The sequence below is a fragment of the Phoca vitulina genome, unplaced genomic scaffold (assembly GCF_004348235.1).
Source record: "Phoca vitulina isolate PV1807 unplaced genomic scaffold, GSC_HSeal_1.0 scaffold48, whole genome shotgun sequence".
NCBI lineage: Eukaryota > Metazoa > Chordata > Mammalia > Carnivora > Phocidae > Phoca > Phoca vitulina.
Genome location: NW_022589751.1, coordinates 5,843,551 through 5,856,689, shown reverse-complemented (window position 1 = coordinate 5,856,689; position 13,139 = coordinate 5,843,551). Strand labels below are relative to the sequence as shown.

At 36.1% G+C, this 13,139-nt stretch overlaps 1 protein-coding gene across 2 annotated transcripts in view; it reads right to left on the bottom strand.

Annotated features, from left to right (window-relative positions):
* The window catches only part of BTAF1 (B-TFIID TATA-box binding protein associated factor 1), a 107,024-nt gene that overhangs the window by 34,904 nt on the left and 58,981 nt on the right, over window positions 1–13,139 (bottom strand). For both annotated transcript variants that reach the window (XM_032432206.1, XM_032432207.1), the window contains exons 20-24: window positions 5,674–6,100; window positions 4,329–4,519; window positions 2,427–2,580; window positions 2,237–2,346; window positions 545–746 (exon numbers count right to left, since the gene is read on the bottom strand). In XM_032432206.1, the coding sequence (XP_032288097.1) occupies window positions 545–746; window positions 2,237–2,346; window positions 2,427–2,580; window positions 4,329–4,519; window positions 5,674–6,100 (1,084 nt within the window). The remainder of the gene's footprint in view (window positions 1–544; window positions 747–2,236; window positions 2,347–2,426; window positions 2,581–4,328; window positions 4,520–5,673; window positions 6,101–13,139) is intronic.

The window sequence follows — 13,139 nt, the reverse complement described above, 5'->3', positions numbered from 1 at the left end:
GATCTCCATCCATATTTCTTGCTCTTAGAAATATCTTTCAGATACTTCGAGTTAAAGAATGTCAATGGATGTTGTACCCATAGTAAAAAGCTTGCCTGTATATTTATTTCTAGTTATTTATTACAGTTAGTCATTTTCCACCCACATAATGAACTTTGAAAACATAGTATGTTTATAAAATACGGACTACATACACAGTGTCTGATTAGTATTAATACAACACTGATTATAAACCAATAATCAGTTACTAGAAATATATTTCATAAAGTACCTAAAATTATTTTTGCCTATTAAAAAAGATCTCTTAAAATTAATAGTAATTCTTAAAACTCTCTGTATGAAAATTTTCAAAATAAAATGTAAATATATTTGTAAATGTATTTATAATGTAATATAAAGATACTTCAAAATAAAATATAACAGAGTAGTTTTGTTTTTGGAACAAGACAGGTTATTTATGAACATTTAAATGAATTAATGAATTTTATTTTAGTCATCCTTAAATAAAATAATTTCTAAAGTTTGTAAAAAGAAGAAAGGATACATGCAAGTGCTTCAATTGCACCCTCTTGTTTGATATTGTCATCAATTGCTCCCAGCCATGGAAGAACCTTCTCCAAAAAAATATTCATTGTTTCCATGGTAGCTATTTTGCTCATGACGCCTACACAACGAGCAGCCATGTGTCTCACTGCAGTGCTGGGATACTGAAGGCACGTATAAAGATGAGGCAAATGCTGTACCAACTAAAAACAAAAAGTTCAAAACAATCAGAATATTCATTAGGGGATCTACTGTGTAAAATATAACTATTATAACCCATACTGAGAGGTTCTTGATATTCTAAATGACTCTAAATCCAAGAATATCTCTAATCACTTCAAACATTATTGTCAAAACATCCTCAATAAAAAATTAATCTAAATCCAAACTAAGGTACTGAAACTCTTTTTAAAATAAAAGGTGCATAACTTCTCCTCTGTTCCTTTTAAGGCATCAGGGTGCACATTAAAAGGTACCTATAAGATTTTCCTGAGGTTGGAGAAATGACATCACACGTCACCAGTCCCCTCCCAGTTTGGTAGCTCCGGCTAAGGTTTAGGTACATATGTTTTTGGTTTTTGGGTTTTTTTTCCCAAGTAAGCTCTATGCCCAATGTGGGGCTTGAACTCACGACCCCAAGATCGAGAGTCACATGCTCTACTAAATGAGCCAGGCTGGCACCCCTAAATACATACTTTTTATTCACTGGGTTGAGTGATTCTGATCTTGTTCCAGGCACCATCCTTTGGTAGGTATCTCCCACTTTAACCTCCTGGCTTACCATAGGCATTATGATCACAAGGGCATGATATATCTCATTAATAAATGCCTGCTGCATGGAATACCAGGATTAATCTTAATGAGAGTCAGGTACATGCTGAATAGAGTACCCTTGCAGCTCAGATGAATGTTAAGCTGATCATAGAAGGGTGAGAGCATACAGATGGATTCTGCCCTTCTCTACTAATGATAAATCAGCGAAATTTAACAAGTAAAAAGATATAACTTCATTACTATATATAAACAGAAAAGGTTCTTCTCTTTCTCCTAGATTCACCCTTTTCTGTTAGATATCAATAAGGAATTGGAGCTAGCACATGTAACAGCGCTGTAAATTGCAGAGTTCCTACTGTAGTTATATGGAAAGAATACTGCTTTCTTCTATGGAAAAACCAGATATTTAATTCTCTAGTCTATTTTACTCCTCCCTCTGTCACAATTTTTTTTTTTTGGAAATTAGTTAATAGTAAAAAAACACAAATCAGTGTTCTTTCTTTGCCACTAACTAGCTTCATCTCAGGCAGGTAATTTCCTCTACCTTTACACTTTCCTTAGGAAAAAGTTTTATTAACTGTGCTCTTCCTTTCTTGGAGCTGTATTACTAAATATGGCATAAATTAATAGGGCTGTAACTTTCTTTCCGTTTATACCTGGCTTCTGTGTCATCAGAGCCCTGTCCCCACTGCTCCATATTCTAAGCTCCCAAAGTGAGTTTTCTAACATTCATGCACCAAATTCTGCCTCAAAGCCCACAAGAAACGTGCTGTCAATAAAGAAGGAAGCTAGTTATACCACATAAAAGAAAATGCAATTACTAGGGATGACATCAAAGTTACACATTTTAAGCCTTAAGACTTTTTAATAAAACCACTTGTTTTATTAGAAGAAAACTACACCTGCATTAGTTAGTTACCAAGGGATGAAGCTCAGAATCCATTGAGGCTGCTGCTGTTTCAAAAACTTGCAGAGAATTCACCAATTCTTGGGCAGGACCATCTCCCTTTTCCAAGAGGGACTTTCCATCTATTAAAATATATTGATTTAAGTGTGTATCACCTTGCAAATAATTTTTCAAAGTCCAACTCAGAAAAATATGTACACACCAAAATTATTTATGTCGATTGTATTCCTCAATGGACCAACCATAGCATCCCAGAGGTGTGGCAACTTCACTGCCATTTCACCACCAAAATGCTTCACTATAGTCGTCAAGGCAAATTCAGCTCCTCTTCGCTGCACCAGATAGGGTTTCTGGGCCTAAAATGAAATGTTAGTTGATAAAGGAGAGTTTTTAAAAAAGTATAATGGATTTGAAATTTTATTAAGAGAATTTAAAAGTCACCATCTAAGAATTCATGGTGTTACCATTAACCAATTAAGCAACTATAAACATTTTTATCACTATAAATGTCTTTTAATAATTAAATTTACATGGGCATAAAACCCCAAACTAGATTTTTCCAGCCAAAGTAAAATACTTCTTTGGAGCTGAAAAATACGGAAAAGAAGAATATGCAGTTTCTAGAGATAGTCCTAAGTGACGATTTTTTCCCTTCTCCCTGCCCCAAAGAAACCTACCAGCCAGGGAGAAGATAACAAGATAAAATGATCTGTCCTTTTATTTATATTCACTTAAAGTATACAATAAAAACATCTGTATAATCACAAGATTAATAACCTCTGACTTGGCAATAATTTCATTATAATACAAAAAAACTGTCCCTCCAGAAAGAGGCATATGTTTTTACAATTACTTTTTAAGTAAAGGAAGAACTATGTAAACCATAGAGATATAAATACCAAAATCACAGTAAATTTTTTATTAAAACTATTATGGGAAGAATAGAATCAGTGAAAAAAAACATTCATTCACAGAGTATTTTAAAAGAAATACAGGTAAGAAGGTAAAATTTTTATTTAAAAAAGAAACTTAAAAAATATATTTTACAGAAATCTATCAGACACATGTCTTTTAGCATTGATAGTTTATTGCTGAATTCAGGTAAATTTCTATGTCATGCCAACCAAAGGAGCTACCTAAAGCATCATTCCACCGTTAATACTGTGACTATAAACATTTCAAAAAACACTTTTTTTTTTAATTGTCCTTAAAGAAGACTGTACTGTAGACAAGTACACCAATGAAACAGAAAAGAAAGCCCAAATACATACTCACATATATGAAGCATGATATATAACAGAAGTGCCATTATAAATCAGGGAGGAAAGGATTCAATAGTGGGATAACTGGCTGTTCATATGGAAAAATAAATTTAGATCCCTACCTCATATCACACATTTAATAAATTCCAGGCTGACTAAAAGTCAAGCAGGTGATAATTATTTGACACTTATAAATTAAGTATCAAGAGGGGCACCTGAGTGGCTCAGTCGGTTGGGTGTCTGCCTTCCGCTCAGGTCATGATCCCGGAGTCCTGGGATCGGCCCCCCGTCGGGCTCCCTGCTCAGTGGAGAGCCTGCTTCTTCCTCTACCTGCTGCTCCCCCTGTTTGTGCTCTCTCTCTCTCTCTCACTCTATCTCAAATAAATAAAAAATTAAAAAAAAAAAAAAGTATCAACAGAAACTTGAAGAAGTTTACAGTTTTTCTGGATCATGTTGTGGGGGTACTACAAAAGGTTAATTCCAGTTCTATCACTTAAAAATATAAAAATGTAATAACGGAGGCTCGGGGCGCCTGGGTGGCTCAGTTGTTAAGTGTCTGTCTTCGGCTCAGGTCATGATCCCAGCGCCCGGGGATTGAGCCCCGCATCGGGCTCCCTGCTCGGCGGGAACCTGCCTCTACCTCTCCCGTTCCCCCCTGTTTGTGTTCCTGCTCTTGCTCTCTCTCTCTCTGTGTGTCAAATAAATAAATAAAATCTTAAAATAAATTTAAAAAAATGAAATAAAATAAAATAATGGAGGCTCATATGACAATTTAGCTCTCAATCTGTAAGGTATCTGTTTAAAAATCAGAGTAGTCAGAAAAACCCAAAACAACTGTTTACCTCATCAAGTTCAACAAGGATATTTCCACTACTTCCTGCAGGAAGATCTGCTATTTGAGCTTTTACTGCTTTAGGGGTAGGACCTCGCCTACTTGTGATAGCAAAAGCAGCTTTCTGATGCCTGTAGAGTGTAATTATACCTCTGTGTTTGGTGACCGTATGGTGCATCCCATCTTTTTCGGAATTGGATCCTAAAAGGAAAAAAGTTAAATAACTTTTTAGCATAATATAGGTGACCAAATGCTTCCTGCTCCAAAACAGATACAACATATTTTTAAAACTATGTCTTTAAGCTTCAATTTTTATAAGCCAATGACATTTTCTTTAGCCAATGAAATGGTAACAAAACAGTCAATAATTTACAACATTAAGTTAAATGTTTTGATATTTGCATAGGACCATACTTAATATAAAATTGTAGAATCATGTTAACAAGAAATATGACACGCAAGAATGATTTTGAGCCTTCAAAGTATATATTTTTAAAAAATGAATGACTGCTTCTAGGCATAAAAAGAAACAAAAACTTGCAAGCAAGTTCTAAAAGAAATGTCCACAGTCACCATAAATTCAGAAACATCAACCACTGCCAAAATTACTGGCTCAAATAACACTAGGGGTTGGCAGGGGGAGGGGAGGGAGGCTGTTACCCTATTATAGTATTTTTTTTAAATGTTTTTTATTATGTTATGTTAATCACCATACATTACATCATTAGTTTTTGACCCTATTATAGTTTTAAGATAAGAATATTCAAAGTGCCACTTTCTCTTTCGTTTGTTCACATTTTTTTAAGACCTATACTGTGCCAAAGTTGTAAATTTATTACATTTTGAATAATCTGCTTTTCCAAAATCTTATAAACAAACAAAAAAAAATCATATAGGACTAAGGCATGTAAAGAAACATTGGTCCTTGATACTAGCCTGCAGAGAGCAATTCTTATTTTCCAGATGAAATCAGAATGGCTACGCATTATTTGCTAAAGGCGAGTTCACTTATAAGACATGCACTAAATTAGAGAAACCAGAGTTTTATAGGAAGAATTTTTATTCAACATTTGATACAATTAAGTCTTCTAGCCCCATAAACAGTAAAACCTTATAATGATCTGGAAAGAGAGGGAAGGGTTAACACCTGTTTCATAAATTTCAGTCATCTTATATGAAATATCAGGTCTTTTATGAATAGTTTGAGTTTAGAGGGTTGTTATTTGATTACCAATATATGCAAAATGGGAAAAGCTCTAACATAAACTGGATTTGTGTTTAAATGATGCCTACAGTAAATGAAAACAAATTTAAATGGTTAATTCTCTACCCCAAATGTAGGTTTAGATATATACCTTTAGAATTGTCCTGGCCACTTTGTGTTGGTACTGGACATGTGACAGAAGGAGTTAGATAAGGGTCCACACAAAGTGAGCTACAGAGGTTTTTAATAATTTTTGAATTGGGGCAGGGTGTCCTTGTTGTACACTGCTGAAGTAGTTTTGCTATGCACTGAGCTGCATAGTTTTGCACTAGTGTATTCTCTTCTTTTTTAATCGTCTCCATTAATGGCTTTATGATAGGATTTAATTTCTCTGGAAGCTGCTGCAAACTCACAACTGCACATGCAGCAAAAGTATGCACTCTCAACTGCAGCACTTGCCACTCCTGGTTGGTCTCTGTAACTGTCATGTGGACCTGCTGTCGTTTACTATCTAACTGCTGTAACACTTGAGGATTTAAATCGAAAGATGATGTGACTTCATTAAAAACAGTAGTGACCTATTAAAAAAGAGAAATTAAAAATCATTAATGAGATCAATCAAACAGTCCGTAAACTAAAGGGCAACAGCAAGCTTTGTTTCAATTTTAAGTTTCACAATATCTAGTATTATTTTAGTATTCAGTAAACTAAATATCTAAAACATCCCAGTTTTAAACTTTAATCTGACTTAACATTAGCACTGTATTCTTTAAGATAGTCTTCATGCAACACCATCACAATACCACTGACTACACTGCCTATGCTATGTCATATACCTGAAACTAATGTAACACTGGTGTGTTAACTACACACACACACACAAAGTCTACCGAGATGAACAAAATTACCTATCCCTTAAATATATCTAATAAGTTTAAGAGAAAATTACATGGAATGCCAAATAGTAGTTTGGTGAAATGAGAAACCTATCAGCAAATATAAACTAACTTAAATAAGGGATACCAAATCTCACAAACCTCCTTTCAGGGAAAAATATTCTTCCCAATTTAAAAACTTTTGGGGCAGCTATTGCTAAGTGGCTAAGTGTTGCTAACTGAATTATTTTCATTCTTTCTTTGACCTCCCTTCTCGCGAAAATGCCCAGGGGTTGGGGCAGGGGGAGCATAAAAAAGGGAAAGAAACTGGTGCAATAGTCATGAATATTTTACTTACCAAGAGCTGCCTAAAGCTATAACCCTGTGACATCAGACAACTTTACACGCCACATTAAATGACTGTTTAATACATCTTTAACAATTTTGAGATATAATTTACATATATAATACACACAAAGTGTACAATTCAATGATTTTTATTCTATTCACAGAGTTGTACAACCATCACAATTTTAGAACATTTTCATCATCCCCAATATAAAATTCATACCTATTAGCAATCATTCCTCATTTCTTTCCAGCCCTATGCAACCACTTAGATATTTTTCTATCTTTATAGATTTGCCTATTCTGGACATTTCATATGAATGGACTAATACAGTATGTAATCTCCTGTGACTGGTTTCTTTCATTTAGCATGCTTTCAAGGTTCACCAGTGTTGTAGTGATGAATGTGGTATTTCTTTTTTTTATAGTGTTTTTTTTAAGATTTTATTTATTTCTCAGAGCAAGAGTGAGAGTGAGTAAGTGAGCGAGAGAGAGACAGAGCACAAGCAGGAGGAACGGCAAGCAGAGGGAAAAGCAGGCTCCCTGCTGAGCAAGGAGCCTGATGTGGGACCCAATCCCAGAACCCTGGGATCATGACCTGAGGTGAAGGCAGATGCTTAACTGACTGAGCCATCCAGGTGTCCCAAATGTGGTACTTCTTTCCCTTTTCTTGCCAAATATCCCACACTATATGGATATATACCACATTGTATTTATCCATTCATTATTTAAAGATCATTTCCACCCTTTAGTTACTATACTGAATAATGATTCTGTGAAGATTTATGTACAAGTTTTTGTATGAGCATGTTTTTTTAATTACCATCTAGAGACTGTGTGATGGCTTACATAACAAAAATAGTCTTCTTGTTTGACCGGTAACTGTAATCATTTAGAGGCTCTATAAATAGATCCAGTCTGATGAATATTAGTCAGAGAAGCCTGTAACATTGAAGAATCTTTTTTTTTTTCTTAAATGGACAACCTAAATTTTTCAGACTTACAAATAATTCTATTATGGACAAGACTGATAATACTGGCCTCTTATTATGAAAAACAAAACAGGCACACTTAATTAAGATCTCCTTTTATGATTATAAAATACGAAACTCTTTAAATTGAGCTGTATCTACTTGACCTTGTCCATTTGCTCACTACAAAGAAACACAATCACATACCAGCTTATACTTTCCACTTCATTTTATTTATTTGAGTTCTGCATAAGATTTATCAGAAACAGGATTTCACTGCTAAAAGTCTGACTGTCCTAAATATACTATGCTTCTGTCAATTTTCAATGATTCTAAGCTAAGGAAAAGCTTTCCAATCACCCCAAATTCATTAATTCGTTCACTCATTCAACAAGAATCTACTGAAAAATACTAAAAGATGAGTAAGACAATGTCTTCATACACTCAAAAAATGTAAAGATACAGAAGTAAACAAGACAATGTAACATATAACCGAGGTAAGTGCAAGTTACTGTGGGACACATGGGTTGCTTAACTCTTCTCAGGGGATAAGATTAGTGGAGGCTTGCCAGATGAAGTTAACACTTGTGATTTTTATTTTTCTTGAAGATTTTATTTATTCGAGGGACAGAGTGCGCATGCGTGAGCAGGGGGAGGGGCAGAGGGAGAGGGAAAGTAGCTCGAGCAAACTCTGTGCTGAGCACGGAGCTGGGCATGGGGCTTGATCTCATGACCCTGAGATCATGACCTGAGCCAAAACCAAGAATTGGATGCTCAACCAAATGAGCCACTGAGGCGCCCCTTGTGATGGGGTTCTTAAAGAATGGGTTAAGTCTGGAGTTGTAAGGACATCTTGGCAAATAAAGTGAGGTGGTGAGTGGAAAGTGAGGCATTCTCCAGGGAACTGAGAACAGCTGATCATGGCCTGAGTATAGGGTGCAGATGGAGGAACGTTAAAGAGATGAAACTGGGATAAACACAGAGGGTTGAGGGTAGGCAATTCCTGACAAAAGAAACAGGATCTCACACTCAGAAGTGAGAATGAGTGAGGCACAGGAAGTGAGTGAGCATGGTACACTTCTGCAAGGAAAAAAGCTAACTACGCTGAAGGGGAGGAAGTTCGAGAAATAATGAAAAGAAAAGAGATGAGGAATTTAGAGAAGGTGTGAAAAGAAAGAAAGGAAAAAACTAAAATCAAGGAAAACAAAAATAATGTTTTTAAGCAGGGGAGGGATGCCTTCAGAGTGGAACTAAAGGGCTTTACAAGTCTGGCACAACGTGGGAGATGAAATGGACCAGAGACCACCTGCAGCATTAGAGATGAGTCAGGACCTAGTCATAGAGTACTAAGGCCCTTGACCAGGTTGTGGCAATGAAAACCGAGAAAAGATAAACATATGAGGCTTTCTGAAAGGAAATGGTAGCAAGATTTACAACTGTAAAAGGCAAACTGAAAAAGGCATTTTACTGTTAAAAAAAATTCCAGTTTTGGTTGTGTTAAGCTGAAGTGACAATGAGCTATCCAACTAAAAATCCCTAATAGAAGAACTTCAAGAGATCAAGAGAAGAAAGCATGGCACAAGGATAAGAACTAAATTGTGAGAATGGTGACAAAGAAAGATCTTAGGGAAATATTTATATTTGGCAGGTAAGAGAAAAATAGGGAGTCAATGGAAAGATTAATGAAATAGCTGCTCTAAGCCAAGAATAAGACTAACCTTTTAAAATTGCCCTAAATAAATAAATAAATAAATAAATATTAAAAAATTGCCCTTGCTGGGTTGGGGAGGTGGATGAAATAGGTGATGGGGATTAAGGAGTGTACTTGTTATGATGAACACTGGGTGATGCACAGAATTGCTGAATCACTATATTGTAAACCTGAAACTAATATAACACTGTATGTTAACTGGAATTAAAATAAAAACTTTTTTTTTAAGTGAGCCAAGACTAGTGTTTTTATTTGCCAGTACTTTTAGGTCGGATATAATTTACATAGAATGATTTGCACATAATTTACAGAGATCAAAAGTGTAAAATTTGTTGATACACCCATGTAACTACCACTGCCATCAAAATACAGAACATTTTAATTCCCTAGAAAGTTTTGCCCCTTTTTAGTCAACCCCTCCCCCGACCTGCTTAAGAACCAACCAGTTTTCCTATTTCTATTTCTATAGGTTGATTTTGCCTTTTAGAACATCATATAAATGGAATCTTACAGTATGTACTCTTGTATGCAGGCATAAAATAAAAACCTTAAAGTAAAATAAATAGCCCTTCGCTCAATACTTTCTTCCTGAGATTCTGATGTACTAGGTCAAAACCACTTAATTAAGTCCATGAAACAGAACAGTAGTTTCACTGAAGAGTAAGAGGTTTGAATAAGAAAAGCCTGAAGAAGGGGTCATTTGATAGCTTTACTTTTATTTAAAGATTTTATTTATTTTTTTATTTTAAAGAGAGAGAGAGAGCGTGTGTACGTGCGAGTGGGGGGGGGGGCAGAGGGAGAGGGAGAAGCAAAGTCCGTACTGGGCACAGAGCCCGAAGTGGGGCTGGATCCCACGACCCCAAGATCATGACCTTAGCTGAAATCAAGAGTTGGACACCTAACTGACTGGGACACCCAGGTGCCCCTGATAGCTTTAAAAGGAGAACGTTTCCATAGAAAAGCAAAAAAACAAAACAAAACAAAAAAAACACCCAAAAAAACCAACCAGACCAAGTGGGACTATATCCATTATTGAGAAATAATGAAAGAGATGAGGAATTTAGAGAAGGTGTGAACAGAAAGAAAGGAAAAAAACTAAAATCAAGGAAAACAAAAATAATGTTTTTAAGCAGGGGAGGGATGCCTTCAGAGTGGAACTAAAGGGCTTTACAAACCCTTTGCCCCTCCCCCTACTCAAACACACGCAGGCTCACGCGCTCTCTCTCTGAACTGGATAGTTCAGTTAAATGTCTGCCTTTGGCTCAGGTCATGATCCTAGGGTCCTGGGATGGAGCCTTGGCAGCCTCAGCTGGGAGTCTGCTTCTCCCTCTCCCTCTGCCCCTCTCCCCGCCTCAGTCTCAAATAAATAAAATCTTTTAAGGGGGGGGAGGGGTGCCTGGGTGGCTCAGTCGTTAAGCGTCTGCCTTCGGCTCAGGTCATGATCCCAGGGTCCTGAGACAGAGCCCGGCATCAGGCTCCCTGCTCTGTGGGAGGCCTGCTTCTCCCTCTCCCCCTCCCCCTGCTTGTGTTCCCTCTCTCGCTGTGTCTCTCTCTGTCAAATGAATAAAAATCTTTAAAATAAATAAATAAATAAATGAAAAATAAAGGCGGGGGAGGCCAGGGTGGCTCAGTCAGTTAACTGTCTGCCTTCGGCTGGAGTCATGATCCCAGGGTCCTGGGATCGAGCCCCATGTCAGGCTCCCTGCTCATCGGGGAGTCTGCTTCTCCCTCTCCCTCTGCCCCTCCCCCTGCTCCTTCTTTCTCTCTCTCTCTCCCTCTCTCTTGCTCACTCTCAAATAAATAAATAAAATCTTTAAAAAATAAATTAAAAAAAAACTAAAAAGCTTCTTCACAGGAAGAAAACCACCAACAAAATGAAAGGGAAGCCTACTGAATAGGAGAAGATATTTGCAAATCATGTATTTGATAAGGAATTAATATGAAAAATACATAAAGAACTCATATAACTCAACAACAAAACAAAAACAATCTGATTAAAAAATGGGCAGATGATCTGAATAATTTTTCCAGAGAAGACCTACAGATGGCCAATAGGTATATGAAAAGATGCTCTATAATCACACTCACATCAGGGAAATGCAAATAAAACCACAATGAGATAACATTTCACCACCTACTGGAATGGCTTATCAAGAAGACAAGAAATAACAAGTGTTGTCAAGGATGTGGAAAAAAGGGAACCTTTGTGCATTGTTAGTGGGAACGTAAATTGGGGCAGCCATTATGGAAAACAGTATGGAGGTTCCTCAAAAAACTAAAAATAGAACTACCATATTACCCAGCAGTGCCACTTCTGGATATTTATCTGAAGAAAATGAAAACACTAACTTGAAAAGATATATGCACCCCTCTGTTCACTACAGCATCATTCACAACAGCCAAGATACAGAAACAATCTAAGTGTTCATGGATGGATGAATGAATAAGGAAGATGCAGTATATATCCACAATGGAATACTACCTTAGCCATAAAAGAGAATGAAATTTTCCATCTGTGACAACATAGATAGGCCTTGAGGGCATTCTGCCAAGTGAAATACATCAGAGAAAGACAAATACCTTATGATTTCACTTACATGTGTAATCTAAAAAACACATGAACAAATAAAGCTAATAGATACAGAGAGTAGAATGGTAGCTGCCCAGAGGGGAGGGAGGTTTGGAGGAGAGCAAAATGGGTGAAGGAGGTCAAGAGGTACAAACTTCCGTTATAAAATAAATAAGTTATGGGAATGTAATGTACAGCATGATGACTATAGTCAATAATATTACCATATTTGGAAGTTGCTAAGACAGTAAACCTTAGAAGTTTTCATCGTAAGAAAAATAAAATTAAAAAAAAAATTCCCTCAGTAGGGAGGGAAGACAGAGTGAAGGTTGAGATTTCATTCCAAGAAGGCAAAAAAAAAAAAAAAAAAAAGAGAGAGAGAGAAGAAAGGGGGAAATGGATAAATTATAGAACAGCAAAAATCAGAAAAACAACTTTATAAACAACTTTAAAAAAAAGCAATTTTAGCTTTTTCTCACAGGTAAGGACAAAAAAATTTCAACTATTTAATTTTCTAATATTAGAAAAGGGGATAAGAAATGAAGACTGCTCTTTCACAGGAACCAACACAAGTGAAGTGATTCAGTTTCTGATCCTGTAACTCAAAGGAAGAACTCATTTACACCTAAGTTCAAGAACCTACTAAGTACAAAGCTACAGTAATCAAGACATTGGGGATGGCATGAGAGACAAATAGATTGAACAAATAGAGTACAGATACAGATCTACACTTAAAATTCAACAAATTTTTGACAAAGGTGCCAAAGCAATCCAATGGGGAATGGAAAATCTTTTCAATAAATGATGCTAGAAAAAATGGTTATCTTTATGAAAAACAAACAATTCAATTTGTACTTCACACTATAAACATTAATTCAATATGGATGACAAATCTAAACATAAAAGCTAGAACTGCTAAGTTTAGGAGAAAAATGTAGGTGAATACCTTCACAACTTGGAGATAAGAAAAGGCACTTTAGGTCAAAGGAAACAATAACCATAAAAAAAAACAACTGATAAATTAAATTTCATCAAAATTAAAAATATCTGCTCATCTAAATAAAGACACTTAAGAAAATGAAAAGGAAAGCCACACACTGGGAGAAAGTACTCAGAAAGCATCTATCTTACAAAGGACTGGTA